The sequence below is a fragment of the Cavia porcellus genome, unplaced genomic scaffold (assembly GCF_034190915.1).
Source record: "Cavia porcellus strain 051 isolate PalLab524CR breed Dunkin Hartley unplaced genomic scaffold, mCavPor4.1 scaffold_5, whole genome shotgun sequence".
In the NCBI taxonomy this organism is placed as follows: domain Eukaryota; kingdom Metazoa; phylum Chordata; class Mammalia; order Rodentia; family Caviidae; genus Cavia; species Cavia porcellus.
This window is the reverse complement of record NW_026947488.1, coordinates 40,248,507-40,270,390: the sequence shown is the minus strand read 5'-3', so window position 1 is coordinate 40,270,390 and position 21,884 is coordinate 40,248,507. Positions and strand designations below refer to the sequence as shown.

Genomic DNA, 21,884 nt, shown 5'->3' with positions numbered 1-21,884 from the left:
CCCAGTAGACAGGAGGAACAAGAAGCAGGGAAACTTAATAAAATCCTTCTCTTTACAATGCCAGTTTGGAGCTACTCCAAAAGCAAGTCTTTTAGGGTTTGTGTGTGTGGTATAAAGATTAAGGGAAGGCAGTATGTGTAAGGGTAAATGGAAAATGCTTACAGTGGTCTCTATTGACTTGTCCAAGTATGACCTGAACTCTACCAAACACATATACATATACCAAAAAGGTAAAAATAAAAGCATGGAGGAAGAAAGAAATGGAGCATATGCAAAGGAAACAAGGCTCCCTGGATATAGGAAATGAGATGACACACAGATGAGGGATACAAAGAAAAAGAAGAATAAGAGAAAAGCTGGCTTTCAGATATAATTTAGTAGCATAAATGCAAAAGGGCTAAAATGAAATGTGTGATTAAAAATAGTGAATATTTAAATTAAAAAATTTTACCATAGCAAAAGACAAATTGCCATTAATTACCTAAAAAATGCTCCCTTTTACTTTAAACATGTCTATCCCATTTTTCTTGTTACTTTTTGAAGCAATTTGAAAGTCTTACTTTGTACCTTTTTGTAGCTGCCTCAACATCTTGGATTAAGCCAAAAAATGTTTACAATAATTTTTGTCAAATAAAAACATTACAGTGTGTCCTTACATATCTTACTCAGTGGATCTGGCAATGTGAGACTTCAGACTCTTGCCCAAAGTCAAAATGACCATGAAAGGTAAATATTTGAATTAATTCAGAACATCAAGGCAGCATAATATAGTTCAACTAGACATTTACAGAAGAGGACTTCCAGAACTGCTTCAGAATGTGGCAAGAATAGGGTAAGTAAGTTCAAAGTGAGGAGGATTAATGACAGTGTATCTTTTACTGTACAAACAAGAAAAAGAAAAATCACTATTATTTTTATTACACCACACAGATATTCTTTCAGCAGAAAAAACTTGTATTTTTGAGCAGAAAAAACTACACTGAATTCCCAACTTAGGAACATTTGAGTTGTAACTTTTACAGGTACAAATGGACCTAGTATCTAGGACTACAAATGAGTATCTGTAGATGTGAACAAGTTGGTGTATAAGAATCACTTTTTTGGACTTGAAAATGAATCCAACTTAGGAATGTGCTCCTGGAACAGAACGTGTCCATAAATCAGGTACTTGTTGCATTTTAAAATTCCATATGTAATTTGAAAAATTATGCATATCAATACAAATTTATTTCATTTTACTTCATAATAGCTTTTGCAGAAATCCAGAGACCAGTAATAACAGAAAGCAGCAAAAGCAAACAAAAAATAACTATTCCTCTATTTATAATCATCTTTATATAGAGTCCATCTGACTGGCTATTAAGATAATTCCCAAAGAATCTGCATTAAAATGTTAAATTAACTACAATGAAATCATTCCTTGAATTTACAGAAGGCATGTTGAACCTTCCTAATATGACCAATGGGAGGACTCTACTGGGCAGCTATCCAAATTCTAGTAATTTTTATTTTTATTATTTATTTATTTTATTTTTGTCATTTTGAGACAGGGTCTCACTGTGCAGTTCAGCCCAGTCTTGAGCTCACTTTGTAGCTCAGGCCATTCTCAAACTTGCAAGGATCCTCTAGCTTCAGTCTCCCAAGTACAGGAGTGTACCACCATGCCCTGTTTTAGTGATTTTTTTAAAGAACAATTACTTTACATTGTTTCTACCCACATCACTCTTTTCCTCAGATTCTAATTGAAAACTACAAATATAGGCTGGCTTACCTATTTTTTTAACTTCTTCAGCAAAGTATGGGTCATTCAAATCAACATCAGGAGGAAGTTCATCTTCACTGGTCTCTTCTGTAACAGCCTTCAAGTCAGATAAAAACATATAGTTTCATTAGGAATTGTAAGACATGTATATGAAGAAAAAAATGTAGTTCAATCTGAAACTAAAAGTTTTTAAAAATGGCTGCGTCTATAAAATAACCTTGTAAGACATTCTTTTGTTTATTCAACAGATAAGAAACATTTAATGAATGTAGGAAATGATATAGCGCTTTTTGGGAGAAATGAAAATTATCATCAAGGTCATGGTTTCTGCCCTCAAAAACTTTACAATCTATTAAAGGAAATGAGATACATGGACAGGTGCATAAGTAAGAGTAATTCAGGACAGACAGTGTTAGAAGACAAAAAGGGATATAGACATTCAAAACAGGACTATTTTTAGACGAGTAATTAGTGAAAAGATGTGCTCTGATTTCTGATAAATTCAGAGATGGCAATGACTCTTGACAGCTTAAAGTTGTGCACTGTAGGTTATCTCTTAAACGATTATATAAAATCACTATTCATTGGTTAACTGAAGAAAATAATTTCTAAGATGAAATTTAAAATATACAAAAGTAATAAGCAGTGTAACAAACTGTTCTCAGCATCCACTGTCAACAATTATCTTGCTTTATCACAATCTACCTGATTTATTTATTTTTAAGTAAATCAGTCAGTTAAATGTTGCTTAATTAAATTTGAACCAACTGCTACATTTGTATAAATTATGAAATCAAGTTCACAACATATCTGAACTAAGATCATACTAACCAGGCTGAGGTTATTTCCAGAAATCTAAAACACCTCTAGATCATTTTAACAAAAATGTGTAGAATATATTAATGCTAAAAGTCATCTTGTATGCAAGAAGATCTACTAGGTCCTGAAGAATATTCACTTTGACATTAAAATCCCTTTAAGGACCAGTACTTCTAAGAATTTTATTTCACTGATGTATTAATAGAAATATGTTTTTAATGAAGATTATAGAATCCATCTTCTACTTACACATTTAACTATTATAGAGATTAAACTATATTGGTAGATTGAAATACTAAGTGCCAGGGCACATGCATAAATCTATACACTAGTCATATTCTCAGTAATAATTTCTCAGTAGCAAAGCTGAAATCACTGAGGCAAAGAGAGCAGAAATATTTTTTACTTGAAAATTCTTGAAACTTTTCTATATACAGACAACTTGTGGAGCCAAAGCTGTTGTAGTTATTAAGTCTAGTACAGAGGACTGAGTCTAGAACATATTGAAGATTCAATAAATATATTCTGAATGTTGTTGATAAAAGGAGTCTAGATTTATAGTCCAATAAAGTGGAAACTAGACATGTAATCTCAGCACTCAAGAGGGTGAGGCAGGAGGACTGTTGCGAGTTTGAGATCAGCGTGAGCTATCAAATGAGCTCAAGGCCAGCCTGAGCTGCATAGCAAGACCCTGTCTCAAAAAAGACAATATATACATATGATTATATATATATATATATATATATATATATATATATAAAAAAATGGAATGATGGTGTTTCCCTCTCACCAGGGGAAAAAAAAGAAAGAAAAAGTAAAAGCAGCTCAAAACTCTTACCATAGGAATCTTCCTTTTTGGTACCAGGGATTAAATCCAGGGCCTTGCATTTGCTAGGCAGGTGCTGTACCAATGAGCTACATCCCCAACTCAAAGCTCTTACCATTGGAAATCAAAGACTAGTTGCTAAAAGTCTGAGGGACTACTTCACTGATCCCATAAAGAACCAGTTTGAAAATCATTTTATAAACTGACAGCTTAATCATCTGTGGAGTTATTCCATTCAAAGGATTTACTGCCTATTTATTTTTTTTAAGGGCTAGCGATGGCAAGAGTACTTTACCACTAAGCTACTTCTTCGCCCTATGCCTACTTAGTTTTAAAGAAATTCCAGGAAAAAAGAGAGGTCATATGGCAATGGGGTCACAGTCTTTATTCTATTTTTAAAATTTTACTATTTCCATAAATACTGATCACAATAAAAGTATAAAAATTACTCCAAAACGACATTCAACTTTGTAGCCCTTTATTTTTATATAAAAATCACAGCTGTACTAACACATACAGACAGTGTAGAGAGAAACAATACAGAATAGTAGCAAGAACAAGGGCCTGAAAGTGAGGAGACTGCCCCGTTAGCCTGGTTGACCATGTTAGCCTGCAGAAAGAACTTGGGTTCTGGTCTCAGCTTATCTGTGGCAAGTTGGATAATAACCTCAGGCAAATTATTTAATTTGCTACAACATAAATAGAAATGGAGAGCCACATAAAATTCCAGGTTGTACCATTTATGATTATCAATGCTAACACTGTGAAGCAATGACACTACTGCCAGAATAATGTTATCTAAGTGTGTGTACAATGTTTTTAGTGGTAAAAATCCTAGTGATTGCTGCTATTACTACTGACACAAATTCTGAAAATTATCCCTAGAACAATGGAAGTCAAATGATACTTTCCATATTAACACAGAGAAAGTATTTTTGATGAAAGAATTTAATGATAATAACATATAGAAAGAGCCATGTAATACTGAAAAGATGAAAATGCAAGTTTAGAACAGAAATGTGTATCACAGATTCACAATGTTAAAAACTTGCCAACACATATATCCTTAAGTAAAAAAGTCTATAAGAACCTTTCTTTTTCAAAAACACAGGATGGAATTATACTGTGTTACATCTAGATGTACTGACTACGCTATACATTAGATGCAGGTAGCATGTTAATGTAAAATTTTAAAAGTAGTGGCCCTGGGATCTCAGCAGAACTGCGCACTCCCATGTGGCCTTTTACAAAACAACCTGCTATCTTCTTGCCTCTTGTTCCTTAAAATTGAACCAGTAAAAAGGTCTACTCCATCAAGTGGTTACGTTCTGAGATAATGGATAGTAAGCATTAGGTACTTTGTGATTAACAGTTGGCACTCAATAAATTTCAAAATTTAACCCTAATACCTTCTGGTTTTTTTTCAGTCTTTTTTTCTCTTTCTTCTTCTCTAAAAATTGTTCCCAAGGAGTCAGTTTATCTTTTCCTTCCAATCTGTTTTTTACCATCTCTTCTGCACTTTCTTTAAGACCTAGGGAAAAAACCAGTGTAGTTTAAAATGTTGTATCTCTAATCACTTAAAAGTTCACACAAACAAAAAACAAATATAATTTATGCATGTTTAATGCAATATTTGTATACACTAAGATTACAGGGAATCAACTTTTATAAAACTATTTTTTAATAACAAATGTTAAATCAACAAACACAGTAACCTGATACATGGTTAAGCCATGAAAAATATCCTTTAAGGTTGAAACTTCATTTCTTTTTACTTATTTTGAGGCCATAAGAAACATTCTGGGGTGAATAAATCTCAGGATATGACTACTAATTGATTTAGTAAAATTACCTCTACTTGCTTCTGATATCTACATGAAAGCCTATGTTCCCTGGCAACTGCAGGGACTAACAAAAACTAATTAGTAATGCAATCCTCATTGATATACCTCAGGTGGAAAGATTCTCACAATCTGTCTTCAAGCATTCTGTGAGGCCACATGGTTAAGATCAAAAAGGACCACCAACTTTGCATTTTACTTTGTACAGTTTAGTCCTGTTATTTGTTCTTGTATTTCATCTCTAAAAAACTTGCTCCTATAATGTTTCTAGGTATCTTGTACATTACATTATTCTGTAGGTCAAATGATGAATTTTGATGTTTATTAAGTCCCTGACTTAATGTTCTCTCTGGAGTTCTGAGAGAAAGTTTGTAAATCAGGTTCATTCATAATCCAACAAAGTGAATCTTACATAGAACACCTGTGAATGCTAATACAGTACATCTGTGAAAGTTTGTAACTGGGATGTTCTTAAATTGAGGACTTACTGTATCTGATACTAGCATAGAAGAAAAACAGGAGTTCAAATTTCAGCTGTGTAGCTTCCTAGCTGTGTGTTTTTAGGTAACTTATTAAATGTTCTCAGTGTCTGCTTACTCTGAATCAAAAAACAGTAATTATAAGATTATTTTTAATTTCTCAGCACTTAGAATGTATCTGGGAAAATGAGCTGGAATAACTGAGCCTCTTTTAAAAAAGAGTGCTTCAAATTATTCCGTTTATTATTATTATGTTTTTAAAAAGTTTTTATATAATTTAAATATTTGAAGCCCCACCGATCTGTGCCCAGCCATGTTCCCTGACACACTGAACCAATAAACAAACATCTATCTTCACTGTCCAAGGGGACAGCAAAGTAACTGCTTTTCCTTTATCAAGAATATTAAGAACTGGCCAGACTCAGGGACTTTTTCATACTGTCTCATTCCACTCTTGTTTGGGCCTTGAATTCCTTAATGCAAAATGAGGCTGATAATCCCTCTCACCCACATTCTCCCACCCCTCAGAACCGCTGGTTAAAGTCCAAATACGTAAAACAACTAACTGCAGGCTTTTAGGAACTGAGATGCAAAGAATAGTTCGAAACAGCTAGAATTATCTCTAAGGTCCCTTCCTTGCCTTTTAAACCAAGATTTAATCTTCACATTTCTAAGACTTATCTGCATAAGTGTATATATAATGTAAATATGCACTATATGTATATACAGATTTGTTCTTATGACAAATGTAGATTTGCTCTTATGACAAACTGCTGATAGGATCTCTAATTTATTGGATGCCAAGGCAGAAATACCACTTTCTTATTTTTTGGTACTGGAAATTGAATTCAGGAGCTTGTGCTTGCCAGGCAGGCGCTGTGCTGCTGAGCTATATCCCTGGCACCAAACATCACTTTCAGTTCAAAAATGTTTATGAGAAAAACATAATTCATTTTACTAAAATGTTTACAATATAAAACCATGTCCAAACCTCTGAATGTTTCAATAGGTAAAGAGAATGTAGGAAATGTAAACTGAGATCACTTGAGAGAAGGCAACAAATTCTGATTAAACAAGTGGACTTCAAATAACAAAATGAAATAATTCATATATAACGACTGTAAGTCAGCACATATTCCAACCTCAAATTTCAAATGCATAGTACTATATTTTATGATACTAGATCATATTTAACATCTAACATCTAATATAACATATTAGATGATATTTAAATAATTATTTCTATGGTGTTCTATTATATATTTAGAAACCTTTTATTACCTCAAAATACTAAATGTAGCAATTTTTTCATCGTAAAAGGGATTTTTTTGTTTGATTTTGATCCCTGACACTGAAAACTGTACTTCTAGGTCAGTACAATGGTACAGAAGGTTCTGTATTACCTCTTATAGGTGACTAGAGCACTAGCTGGATGTCTCAATCTTTTTTAGGGAGCTATACAGATACCTTGAGAATTTGACAAAAGCTACAGACTCCAACTCTGGAACACTGTTGAAAAAACTTGCAGACTATGTTCTGAAAGTTTTGGATATCCAGTAATCATATTAAGGATTCCAGGACCTCAGACAAAGAACACTGCCAGCAACTTAACAGTCTCAGAGATGACAGTATATCTTGTATAACTTCAGAACTTAACAGTACTGCCATTTGTAGATTCAGGGTGTGCCAACTGTCATTTTGCTGCTGCTTTGGATTCTATGATGTGAAAGGGTATCTTGTGAATTTTGAGATCTCAAAATATTTCCAGTGATGCCAGCAACCTGAGTTGTGAAAATCAAAAATGTCTCCAACATAGTCTAGGGGAGCAAGATCACCCCTACTTAAAAACCACTACTATAGATATCAGTTAGACATCATTCCTGAAAAGAAGGGCTATGTAATTATTTGTACCATGTAAGAGCTGCATATTTTATTTGGTACTTTGACTACATAGTATCTTTCTACTTTATAAGTTTCATCTGAATATGGCTTTTATTCTAACTAGACCAAAAAGCAGCTAACAGCTACCTTCTTTTGTATTCTATATTTAGCAGAGTGACAGACACATAGTAAGTACTTAATAAACACTTAATTGATCTTTCTTGAAGGAAGGATTCCTATTTTAAGCCAAGTGTTTGATCTTTAATGTTTGGAACATATTCCCTCCAACAGAAAATGAATCAAAACTTTAGAGCTTTTAATCCTAAAGAGGTTCATCTGGTTTAAAAAAAAAAAAAACCTATAGTTCTAGAATAATTCATGAAATATTTATTCTTAGGAAATAGTATTTTTCTGGTTTGTTTACAACACACTAGAAACTATCTTAAGTTAAAAATAGACTAACTTTTTTTTTTGCCTGGCTCTCTCTTAAAATAGGAGAACGACAAACACATTGCAATGAATTACCACACCACCATGATAACTTAAAAATGCTTTGTTCTCATTGTCATCATGAGGTCATTTAAATTTCTTGCCACAGATCATAGTTGTTTATGTTCTAAGTTCTTAAAAATATGCCCATCCCAGAAGTTTCTTGGCAAATGCACAAGAACATTCTTCAGAGACAGTTTTAACTTCATTTGAAAAAAGCCACTATGTGATCAAAAAACTTACAATTGTTTTTAGCTTTGCACAATTTTGTCCTAAATTTTTTAAGTGTATATCTAAGGACTGCTGAATTAAGAATAACATCAATAATCCTACAAATAAGGGAAAAAAACCTATGAATAAAAATGATTCAATTATGATACAGATAATTTAAGCACAATCCATTCAGAGCTATTTTCATGGTTTGCATACATATAATAGTCATAAATATCCTCACAAAATCTACTAACACAAGAGTACACATTCCTCCTGATCCTACTCACAAAATATTTGAAAAGTCTTCAAAGCACAGAACATAAATAATTCATCAAAATTTTGTTGTAAAAACAAAATGCAGATTTTAAGATTTCTGATATAAGCTGAAACCTGGATTTTACCTAAAGGAAGACAAGATTTACTGAGAATATTTACAAACACCTATGGCTCAATCTTTTTTAATATATGCTATAAATCAGAATGTAAACAACCACCACCGCTACCTCCAAAACTCCAAAGTTGGAATTCATTTTGGGTAGAAACTTCACATACCCTGCAGGATACTACTATCAAAGGTACCCCTTCAGTGGGATTTAACTCAGCAGCTTAAGCGCCTGCCTTGCAAGTGCAAGGCTGTGAGTCTGATTCTCTGTACAAAAAAGAAAAAAAAAAAGGCACCCCTTCAAACTAGCCTGTTATTCCCAATGGTGTGGGGACAAGGAAGGTTACATTACTCACGTAACAAGAGTCAAAGTGTACCTGGCCCACATAAGTGAAGGGGTTCTCTGTGGCATTTTCCTACCAAGGTATGATTAGGTTACTATGTATACCTGTTATCCTTAAAATGTATCTGATAGGCCAAATTATTAATCTAATAAGAAAGAAGATTTGAAGTGTTTTGAACTTGGCTCAGGATTTATTTGAATTTCATAACTCTCTCCCGAATTCTTACAATATTGTGCTCTTTGTCCTTAATTTGTCATAGTTTTAAATTTTGTATTTATGGAATTAAAATAATTGTTATTGGCATTAATCACTAGGCTGAAAGCTCCATGAGGGCAAAGGCCACAGCTCATTTGCTTCTGAAGGAAACTCTAGAAGTTAGTGGAAGGCCTGGCACATAAAACGTATCTTATAAATGTCTCTTGTTCAATAAAAGAGCAAATGAAAGGGAAATGAGTCAAATTTGTTTCTACCTGATGGACTAGGAACAACACTGCATGAAATTTTAAAGTAAAATAAAAACTAACCATATGCCGGTGAGAGTGAGGTCGTGAATTCCATCCCCAATACCAGCCCTGCCTCACCCTCCAAAAAAGCAATTGGATATGGCCAATAAATGGTATTTTGCTACATTTAATATTCGTACAATACTATTACATCTACTAGAAGGAAATAATACAGGCAGCTAAAATGAGAATAAGAAGTTATAGATAAATTGGATGATATGGGGCCTCACTGTAATTTCCGCTAATTGGGCAGCTAAGGCAGAAAGATGGCAAATCCTGAGCCAATTTGAGGAACTTACGTCCTGTCTCAAAAATGTTTTTAAAGGGCTGCAAACACAGCTGAATGGCTGAGTATTTGTGTAGTATGTGAGAGGCCCTGGGTTCAATTCCCGTTATTACGCTTGAAAAAGAAGAATTGAAAGGTAAGATGCTCAGGAAACGATTTACCTAACTGTTAATTCTGAGTCTGTCAAAACATTCAATGAAGTATTCACTCACAAAATCTCAAAGCACTAACAAAATCACAAAACCCATGCAAAGCACTCATTGAATGAACAAATATAAACATTTTTTTGTTGATTACCTAAAAGTTGTTCACTGTATAGAAACTGTTTCGTATTTGTTTTGAATTTTAGCTTATATTACTCTTCCCTCTTCCAAATCTCCTTTTACTCTCCTTAACATACCTTCTACTTGCAAACAAGTTTTCAGCTTTCTACAAGTCAAGCTATTCATGCTTGTTATAATCAAATGTTCCTAAAAATATGATTTCAAATACAAGACAATATTTGGGCTTCATGCAAGCTATGTGGGGTCCAGGAAGAGAAATGTTAGTGCCTGTGGAGAATTGGCCATGCTGGGACTGTGAGGAACCCAACAAGAAGTCAACTAGCCAGTCTTTCTGGTAAACCACACATGCCATGTGGAGTCCAGGAAGAGAAAAGTCAGAGAGCACCTCCCTTAGGCCTGTAGGTCTGAGCATCTATTGGGAAGATGACAGTATGCAATATAGCAAACATGGGGGATTTACATTTTGTTGCTGAAATCCAATATTGTTCTCACTGTTTTGTTTTGATTTTATTCTGTTTTATTTTGTTTTGATTTTGCTGAATCTGATGGAATGGATTGTTGCGAAGGTAACAAGATATACTATGGTAACCATGGTTGTTTTCCTGGTATCCTGCTTCAAAGTTCTGTACCAATTTTGCTGCTTTGTTTTGATTAGCTCTGATCTATTTTGTTTTTTTGGATTTTATTATCTTTAAAATTAAAAAAATATTTGGGCTTCATTAAGGAATTACTGTTTCCTATATCTGCCTGCACTTTATTTGTATGCTTTCTTTGCCTTTCAAGCAGTTTGTAACTACCTAGTAGTACTAATTGATTATGATTCTGGTCAAGTGTGATGAGATTGTTCTGGTAGTTAATTTATGGTTAAGCAGACTGAAGAATGATTTATTCTACTGTTAATTTTAAAATGCTTAAGGACAAGGTGGGAAATAAAATCTTTTAAATGAATGGCTAAGGCATAAGGAAACAAATGGAATTCTACGTTCAGTGGCAATAAGAAGACTGAAACAGAAATATAAACTTAGAAGCAGCAAGTTTTCCTCGGGGATACACACTGACCCGCTATGGTCTGGTATAGATTTGGGGTTGTTATGGGCAGCTGGCCAAGGAGGCAAGAGACATTTGGAGTCTGAGCATGGTGGGAGGTCCCACCAGAGACCACTGTATCAAGCCAGGATCCTTAAATATGCTCTCAGTGGTTGATGCCACTCCCCCTACAGTTGAGAGGGAATACATGCCTGTTTGGGTTCTGGATATGGGCAGAGCAAGGGAAATAAAAATACATTTCCCAAGAGAATTTATAACCACATGCCTACATATCCACGGGTTTGCGGTTGGAATTCACACTACTTGTGTGGCCCCAAATACTCCAATCCAAAAATTCATTTTCAATAGGTCTTGGATTAGTAATGCCCTTAGGGATCTAGCAAATACTCTCTAAAAGAAACACTTTTGATCCAGGCCCCTGAGACCTTCCAGAAAAAAAGAAAGGATTCAAGACAAGGTGATTAAAATAAAAATTCACTACGAATTACAGTAAGTGGAAAAAACCTACAACACAGAACTATAAAAAACATGTATGATATGGAATATAAAATCAGTACCTTAAAAAAAGAAAACTAAAAGATCATATCAAAAGGATGAGACAAATTTGAGGGGAAATAAAAACAAATGGAATGATAAATGACCAAGTTAAAAGAGATACTAGAGATAAAGAAAGAATTAATGAAATAAAAGAACTGAAATTATCCAAGTATATTACATAAATTCAAAGGTATAGGAAATATGAATTATCAGATACAGAACAAGTATCACACATATCAAACAAAATTTCAAGAAACAGACAATAAAAACATAAAGAAAACATTTTGAGATGATGTTTGCTAAATTTTCAAAACTGGTGAAAAATTCTAATCTGCAGGATTTTGGGTCTCCAATTTACTCAAGCAATATTTAAAGCAAAAATCACAAAAACAATACTCCTTCCCAAGCAAAATAAAAAACAAAAGCCATAATACACTATACTAAAACTCTGTAACACTAAAAACAACACATCTTAAAAGCCAAGAACCTAAGATAGCATTGCAGAGCAAGGTTACACCTTATGCTCTGAAATTATCCCATTGTATGAATGTGGTACTGGTTCAGGAATAGGCAAGCAAATTCATTAATAAAACAGAGAACTAAGCAACAGATCCATGCAGTTGTAAAACTCTGATACATGACAGAGGTGACACATCAAAACATCAAATTCCGAAGGGAAGGGAAAACTATTCAATAAACTGAACAGGATAAAATAGATTTTCTATGTGGCACAAGACGGAAGTAGGTCCTATCTCATCAACTTGGATCAAGGATTTAACTGTCTAAAACCTTAAGTCTTTTTAGTAGAAAATACAGAGGAACATTACTCTCATTGGTACAAAAAAGATTTCTTAAATGAAACACAAAAGTACTAACTATAAAAGATAAATTTGAGAGTATTAAAATAATTTTATGTTATGAGCTATAGGGGAGGGAATTATAATCTAGAATTTACTTGCTACTTTCCAAAACACAAGGGATTGGTATAAAAACTAAATAAAGAATTCCTAAAATCTAACTGTAACAGAAAAATGTCAGAAGATACCACTTGAGTATTATATCATGGAAAAAACATATATAGTTTAAGTTCATTAGTGCTAAGAGAAATGCAAATAAAGCATCGCTGTTAGGAATGTAAAGTAACACCACCACACTTTTAACTCAAACATTCATATCCTATGACTCAGCAATTACCCTCATAAATGACCAGTAAAATTTAAACACAGTGAACATGCATAAGGAGTTAAGTACCAGAGTAAATACCTCAAATAACTGAAGCGTGTAGCTAACAGAATGGACATTTAAACTATGGTATAAATCATATGTGCAAGTATGTATGTCCATCTGTCTGTCTGTCCATCTATTCACCCACATCTTTCAAAAATAGTTTAGCAAAAAAAACGAATGATAAAAGAATATCACAGGATACTTTTATAAAGTTTAGGGTTAACAGAATATATGAGGTTTAACGAGACACATATTTATGGTAAAACAATATAGAAAAGAAAGACAATGATTAACCTTATACAAGGATATAAGGTACTGAGACCATATACAACCAAAAATGACATTTCAAAGTAAACTTCCTTCTTGTAAAACACTTCAGAGTCTCCCTAGCATTCAAAAATACTTAGTTAATATAAGTTAAAGTTATATTTTTCTTCCTGCAATCTAAGTACTTTCTTCCATATTTATAGGAATGAGTTTATAAGTATGTTTACTACACATTCTGTTATAGTAGACCACTTTATCCATGGAGGATATATCCTCAAAGACTGTCAGCAGATCCCTGAAACCTGGAGTACTGAACTCTACAATAAAACTGATACTGAGACAATCAACTGATAACTGAGATGGCTAACAGGTGAGTAGCACACACTGCATGGATAACTCACATTCAGGCTGATGAAAATGTAACAGTTTATTTCATCACAATAAAAATGATGTGCAATTGAAAACATGAATTATTTCTAGAATTTTCTATTTAATATTGTGGATTGTGATTGACTGTGGGCAACTGAAATCACAGAAAACTACAAATAAGGGGGGAGTGCTGTACCTCCAGACTTTCCAAATAGCCACTAGAAAAGCAGTACCTTTCCAATTTTTTTCGTATTATGAAAGAAATAGAAAATGATCATGTTTGTACATAATATTGGAAAAACTGAAGGAGATAACCAGAGGACAGCTTAGGGGTTTTGGCTGGCCTAAAGGTTAAAGGATCAATACCTTGGCATATTTGTCATCTACTGGTGGTATGTTAGTTTGAAGTCTGAACAGAGTAATCACTTAAGGTTTACTCTTTGAACTTTTCTAACATACTTTGAGTCCATTTCATTGGCAATGTCCTTTATGCAACATAAAGATGAGTAATGCAGAATTAAAGTAACATTAAAATGTTACTTTAGTATCTGACTTCAGTATTTCCATGATTTATCTTATATATAAGCAAGTACTGATTCTATTTTAATGATTCCTCTCATGATATTATCTACTAAGGAAATCTGTAATAGTTAAGCATTCATTAGGTTCAGAAAGTTACCAGAATATTGGAATAACAACTAATAATATACATGCTAAGAAGTTTGAAGAGGTTAATAGCAAATATACTCCCTTTGTCTTTTTGAAAAAATGTTCAGAACAGTTTAATAATTAGAAGATAGGCTTCTCAAACAGTCACATAAATGATCCTGGTTGTAGACTAAAATTTTCTCACACTTTAAGAGGATCTTGTGTATCCTTGTGCATGTAATGGTAAACACATGCAGATTGGGAAAAGCACTGAAATAAGTAAAAGGCCAGGCTTCAGATCCTTTAAAAAATTTTAATGGGTTCTTCACACAGATTAAAGGTCTGAGTTACAGTTTTCTCTCCTAGCTTTATGATCTTGAGCCAGTCTGTGCCTCAGTTTTCTTTTCTGAAAAATAAGCCATTAACCACTTTGAAGAATTTAATATTATTTATAAAACACCTTGCACGGTTTCTGATAGATCATAGGCATCTGATAAGTATGTTTTCCTTTCTCTGAAGGATATTTTAAAATATAATTCTTCTGGATTGAAACTTAAAAACATTTTAATCCTCTTACGTTTTTATAGAAAGAGCAAACAGTGGCAACCAACCATGAAATATGTTTTATAACAATCTAAACAGACAATGCTGAAGAAAAGATTGGGTAAGTCCCATGAAGACAGTCTTTTCAAATTATGCAAGCCAGTTCTTAGGGAAGTGTATGCCTTCAAAGTACATGCTTCAATTTACTAACACACATCATTCTAAACACCAAAGGGACCTCAGCCAAGTCAAATTAGTGGCATTTATCTGTTGGTATATGTAAGATCAGATTTTTAAATTTATGCCAAATAACTTTATAGATATAAGTTCCCCATATCACTAATGTAACAGACTGAATTAAGGCATTGAGAGTTCATTTGATGAGTTAATCCATCCAACCTCAATAAAGATTAAAGAAAGGAAGGCAAGTTATCTCACACTCCCTTCTCCCAGCAGAGTGTATCTGGCAAATGTTATTAGCAGGAAAGCACCAAATTCAACTGACTTAAACATCAGTTCAACACAAGAAGTTTTTACCAACTTCATCTTGGACCTCAAAGCTCAACATAATCATTACATTATAGTGAGTGAGCAAATATCTAGAAAGGCCTACCCAAAAAGATACAGAAAAAGGCGATAAACCCTTCAGGGGACAACAATGTGGCATATGGTTTTAGAGTGGGATTAAGTTTTGTACCAAACCAAAAATCTCTGAAAATGAACTCATGCCCTAGTCTTTATGTGGCTTTACAATCTAAACATATTTCAGAAACTAGATTTGGTTTTGTGTATAATTTTATCAGCATTTCTGATACTTCTAAAATTAAAAGTTCCCCGATTAATACTGTAAATAATAGAACCTTTTCTTAAAACAATACCTGACAAGAGAAATCAGATGTTCTACTTTTAAGAATTTTATCTAGACTCCAGGAGAACATGGCGGACAGACAACAGCAACTACCGAAGGCTCTCTGAAAGGCTCGGCTCAGAGGCCAGGAATGATGCGGACTAAGGAGACACGAACCAGTAGAGATATGCTCTGCTGACTCAGGAACGAACTGGGCTGAGAGAAACCAACTTAGGATACAGTCCTGGCGCTAAAATAGGAACAGAAAAGACTCGGTGTGGAGGCTCGACCCCGCGCCATTGGAAACTGCGATTTGGGTTTCCCGCCGCCCGGCGGCTGGCTGCCTCCACAGCAGCTCGGCAAGGAGAGACGCGCCGAGCTCTGGGAACGGGAGTCTGCGAACGGAGTCGAAAACAGGATGGACAAGGAGGCGTACATGAAAACTGACTGGTGGCGAGGTGAGTGAGAAACTGACCCCCTACCACAGTTTGACTCCAGCGGAGGTCTTTCTGGGCTCAGGCAGTCCTGTAAGAGCAGGGCGCGGTGGCAACTCCAGCCACACATTCCCCTCTCGGACGGGATTGGTGAAAAGTGCCTGGCCTGAGTGACGCTGCTGGCGGACTCCCTAGGCTGGCCTAACCCAGATCCCAGAGCCTGACGGTGGCCCGGAGGAGCAACTGACTCCCGCGTAGGCTGCCTCCTCCGCAACTCCCTGGTGCGCAGCGGTGGGCGGGAACAACTAGCCAGCACAATTTGATCAGGCTGTGGCTGACAGGCAGGGAAGCCGGGCCTCCTATGTAAGCTTGCATTTTATAAGGAACAGAAAATATGGGGAAGGGAAGCAACAAAAAAGGCTCCTCGGCCCCCAATCCTGAGAATCAGGCAATAGTGGACACCGCACCAATATACATTAAGCGCCATATAGAGAGCCTCATAGACCAATTCAGGAATGAAGTTATCAATGACCTGAAGCCAGAAGTATGCAGAATAGTTAGAGAAATGCTAAGCACCACCCAGGAAAAAACAGATGGTGGAATGGAAGAACAGAAAAAGAGGGGAGAATTGCTTGATGGAGAAAACAGAGAAAGCATTGAGTATGTGAAGCAGGTTCAAAGGGATTATCAAGAAATTAAGAAGTCTATCCAAGACTGGCATAACAGCTTGAAAGAAACTAAGGACAGACTATCTGAACTGGAGGGCAGACTTGAAATATGGGAGAAAGAAATGAAAAACTTCTTAAAAATAACAAAGAAACAAACAGCAATAATACAAAGACAAGAAGATGATAAGAGGAGCCATAACTTAAGGATTAAGAACATAAAAGAAGAAGTAGGGACACAAACAAGTGAACTACAAAAGCTACTCACAGAAATAATCCAGGAGAATTTTCCTAATTTAGCAAAAGGTAAAGATACTCAGATGTATGAGGCATACAGGACCTCAGCTACCTACAACCCTAACAGAGAAACACCCAGGCATATAATAATAAAAATTCCAGAAATTCAATACAAGAACAGAATATTAAAAGCTGTAAGAGACAAGAAACAGATCACTTACAAGGGAACACCCATCAGAATTACAGCAGATTTCTCTTCACAAACCATCAAATCACGAAGAGCATGGGGGGAAATAATTCAAGCTTTGAAAGATAATAATCTACAGCCAAGATTGAGATATCCTGCACAACTGTCCCTGGAAATTGATGGAAAAACGAGGTGCTTCCAGGATAAAGAGGAACTGGGGGAATTTGCAACCACCAATTCAACCCTACAGAAAGTACTGCAGGATATTCTAAAAAAAGAAAAATACAAAGAACCCAGAAATAGTGGCGGGGAGGCCACAACGAATGGAGCAGAGAACAAAATGAAGAAGACAAACTGACAGCTACTGACAGAAAAAGAGCTCAACAGAAATGAGACAGAGAAGATTGGATGATAGGAACAGCTATTTTGGAGAAAATGACATCTTAATAGGTAATGCTGATTTAGTACCATCTTGTTTTGAAGTCTCATCTAGCTTTTGTTCTTCTGTCTCCAATGGTCTAAACAGGTTGTATCTTATTGGATTTTGTTATATACGATAGTATAAGCAAAAACCTTTTAAAGACAAGGAGATTATACAGAGACCATTGTTCATTTTCTGTTAGTCGATTCTAAATACTCTATAATGCTGTCATTCTCTTAAATGGTTTTACATTGTTTTGATATACTTAATGCTACAGTATATGAAGTTGTACTCAAGGACTTCAGGGAGGGAGTCAATATGGTAACTATTTTTGGGTCGGAAATATCTGGTGGTGAAACACTATTCTGCTTAAATGGTTATGTTTTGATCTGCCCTGTTTCGCTGTTACGCCCTCTTTTTTCTCAATCTCCACTCCATTATTTACTTTTTTATTTTTATCCATTTAATTAAAGGGAAAAATATAGCAGGATATAATATAGTAACCCACTTTGACTTTCTATTATCTCGATTTGAAGCCCTGTATTACTCTCACCATCTTGTTTTTGACTGAGGTTCCTCTATTCTGTTTTGCTGGATAGTATCAGGTTCGAAAGTTTAGGCATCAGCTGAGAAGATAATGAGATTCATTATAACGCCCATTCTCGTTGACTTTTATCTACTTTTGAAGACCTACAATATCTCCAATGTTTTGGTTTTGTCGGTTTTATTCTTTACGGTTTTGTTCAATTGTATTACAACTAATGATATAGGCAATTCTATTAGAAATAGCGGGAGGCATTATGGTAACCATTGTTGATCACCTTGTATTATGTTTTTATATTATCTATTATGTCCACCCTTTTGACTTGACCGATTCTGTTCTGTTATGTCACATTTGGTTTTACTCTCTTCCAAAAAAGCAACAAGAACCGTGGGAGCAATGAAACCCAAAATGTGTAATAGTCACTGTACAAAAGAGAGGAAAAGAAAGTGCTCTAAACTATATAACTGCATGTATATTTAAATGTATAAGATAGAAAATGATATCACAGAGTTTTATTGGATCATTGAACAGAACTGTTTGCAGTATCATTGTTGGAATGTCCACTCTACAAGCTTTAATTTTGTGACTTGAACAATTATTTCTAAGATAGCAATATGTAATCCATTAACTAGTGATTTCCTACTGCGCATTTTTTTCTTCTGTAAATCTGTATAACTTGTACCCCTTCACTGTTTTTTTTTTCTTTCTTTTCTTTTCTCCTTAAATTAAAAAAAAAAAAAAAAGAATTTTATCTCTACGAAAATTCAGTAAAAGGTGATTATGGTTTCCATAATAATAAAATATAAAGAACTGAAACGATAATGCCAGGATAGTGATTTTTATTTATTTTACTGTTGATGTATGTTTGCAATACATAATCAATACATTCAATCTTGGGGAATTGCTATATAATACAAGGTGTAATAAATTTTTTAAAAAACTTACTACAGTATAAGACATGTTGTACTTAGTCTCCCTCAAAATTCTAAAAATACTAACTCCTCATTTATCCCAAAATTCTTGCCCCTTTTTAAAGCAGGTCTGGATGTCCTCTTTCAGGAATGTCTTTATTGTGCTGTTGTGGCTGCCTCTCTGTCAATTCAAAACATTTATTTTTCATGATTAGTTTGACTCCAGGAATAGCCACAAGTCTCATGGTGCCAGATATGGTGAACTGATGGCTGAGGACACAGTTATGTTTTTACAAGCCTGCCTTTCTGTTGGATGATGCTCAGTAGCAGCATTCACTGTATATTTTGTATTTTTTTTTTTTTTTGTATCAGGGATGGAATTCATGACCTCTCGCTTGCCAGGCAGGTGCTTACGCTGATGAGCTAAATCCCCAGCCCCATTCACGGTATTTTTAAGTGCACTCACAAAAGAGAACTTCCAAAACTAGTGTACCAAGTGGCAAGAACAATGGGGTAAGTGTGTTTGAAGAGAAGAGTATTCTGATGGGGATTAACAGCAGTGTCTTTTACTTAAGAAAACAAAAAACAGTATTCACGTTTTTTGTTCCCCACTGTATCATTTCATCTTGATCATTTTTACTTCTCCTTACCTGATCCTCAAGAATGATCATTTTCTTTTTGGTTTTTTGAGATTACACTACGTAGTTCAGGCTAGTCTTGAATTCACTATGTAGCCTAGGCTGGCCTCAAACTTGCAGGGATGCTCCTGCTTCAACAACCCAAACACTGGGTTTATAGGCAGGCACCACCACATTCAGCTTTCAAGTGTGATTTTATCGAAATATAATGCAATGTTAGACACTGTGAGTATAAAGGTAATCTAGAAACACATAAAATAAAATATAAGTAAAGATTAAAAAGCAAAATGTAAAACTGGAGTAGAGTATACTAAACTGTTGCATCTGTACACAATAACATGTAAAAATGAATGTGTTAAAGTAGTACTTAGTTATAGGACTCTTTATTTCAGAAAAAAAAGAACAGCAATAATGCAACAGTTGAAAAGTAGTCTAAGTGAATTCTGTCAAAATAATACATAGGATATGCATGCAGAAAGATGGCAGTCTGCTAGTCAGGAACTCAGCAAACAGAATGATGCTGGACACCACAAATAGAACAGGCAAAAGTTTTGCTTTAAAGACCAGACAATTCACAACTTCAAACCCTAAGCATAGCTGTGGGCAGTCAGGGAACAATGCATAAGCAGACTCTTTTTTGTTGAACTGACTTCCAGCAGGCTGCAACTCCATGACAAAATTTTAAAAAAAGACAAAATTCTGTATGGTCTAGAAACAGGGACTATCAATGCAAACAGTATAGCTGGTGTGACATACGAGCAGAGAAGGCAGGGCTGCATTAAAGAAATCACTTTAGATACTTGCATCTAGAGGACCTTATTAAAATGGGATTCCTCAAAGGTAAATGGAGACTGATTAATCTCAAACTTTTCAAGGTCTGGAAATTTTAGTATCTTCTCAAACTATTAGATAAAACTATCCTTAGTTTTTGCTTAAAGTTTTAAAAAGCTTCTTGGAAATCTTTTTAAAAAATTCTTAATGAAAGAGAAAGTAATCTTTAAATATTCCAGGAGACACTGAGACATTTACCAGCAACTCTGGAGAAAACATGCTAGCAACATTTTTTGATAATCCTAGCTGCTTGTTTTTATTATGTATTCCACATGATTTGAAAGCTTTTTGCAAAGTCTGAAGTTTCTGCTTATTATCTTACAAAGCCTTTACAGTCAACCTGTTAAATTCACAGAAGGAATGCACACTTAAAATTTAAAATTTTGTAGTCACTAGTTGGGCATAGTGGCAAAGGCTTATAATCCCAGCACTCGAGAGGCTGAGGAAAAGGGATTGCTGTGAATTCTAAACCAGCCTGCGGTGGCCAGCCTCAACTACACAGTGAAATCTTGTCTCAAAACAAAAACAAACAAAAAATCTAGTTGTTTAATAGTTGTGTCTTTGTACAAATTACAACAGTGTACCGAGGTAATCCTAGTATCATGCCCATCCCCAAATAGTAGACAAACTACAAATTCTTCAGGCTTACTTTTAAGTTCAGACTTTCCATTTAATGCTTTCCTTCAAACTCAACTCAAAATTTAAACATCTGGTTATTTTGAAAGTTTTGACTCAAAAATATTTTCATGAATGTATTTCAAATAATGAATACATTGGCAATAAATGAAAACAGATATAGCCAAAAGTAAATAGTGAACAGGTTTTTAGACGTCTGAAATTAAAATGTTTGGAAAGGGCCCTCTCACCAAAATGAATGTAAAAATGATTCAAGAACATTTTTTTTCAGATAAAGGATGAATGTACAATAGCCATATAATCATGTCCCTGATGTCTGTGTATTTAAGCTTCCCAAAAGAAGAATGAGCAGAGGAATAGAAATAAAACAGAGAAGGGGAAAAAAGGACCAAGACCATAGAGCTGATGCCAGAATAAAACTGGGATTGCAAATGTAAAGAGTGAAGGAAAAAGGAAGCTGAAGAATGGAGGGAAGTCAAGGTGTTCAGTTTGTGGGCTGAGTCATGAGTGCTTTTTTTCCTCTTAGGTTTTATGCCTCTTGGTATCCTAGAACTCTGGGTATTCCTGACAAGATCTCCCCCATGATATTCACAGTCTCACTACTATTATTACAGTTCCAAGACCATCAGAATTAATCTTTTTTTCTTTTTTTGGTGCCAGGCATCAGACTCACAACCTTGTGCTTACCAGGCAAGCACTGGAGCCACTGAGCTAAACCTCTGGCCTTCATCAGCATTAATCTTATCAGTCCTTTATTCTTATTTAAATCTGTCACCACAGTAAGTC

General features: G+C 34.8%; 1 protein-coding gene across 2 annotated transcripts in view; it reads right to left on the bottom strand.

Moving 5' to 3' along the window:
• Nucleotides 1-21,884, bottom strand: part of Esf1 (ESF1 nucleolar pre-rRNA processing protein homolog) — a 69,617-nt gene that overhangs the window by 13,627 nt on the left and 34,106 nt on the right. For both annotated transcript variants that reach the window (XM_003476539.5, XM_013159880.3), the window contains exons 10-11: nt 4,817-4,938; nt 1,772-1,859 (exon numbers count right to left, since the gene is read on the bottom strand). In XM_003476539.5, coding sequence (XP_003476587.2) covers nt 1,772-1,859; nt 4,817-4,938 — 210 coding nt within the window. The remainder of the gene's footprint in view (nt 1-1,771; nt 1,860-4,816; nt 4,939-21,884) is intronic.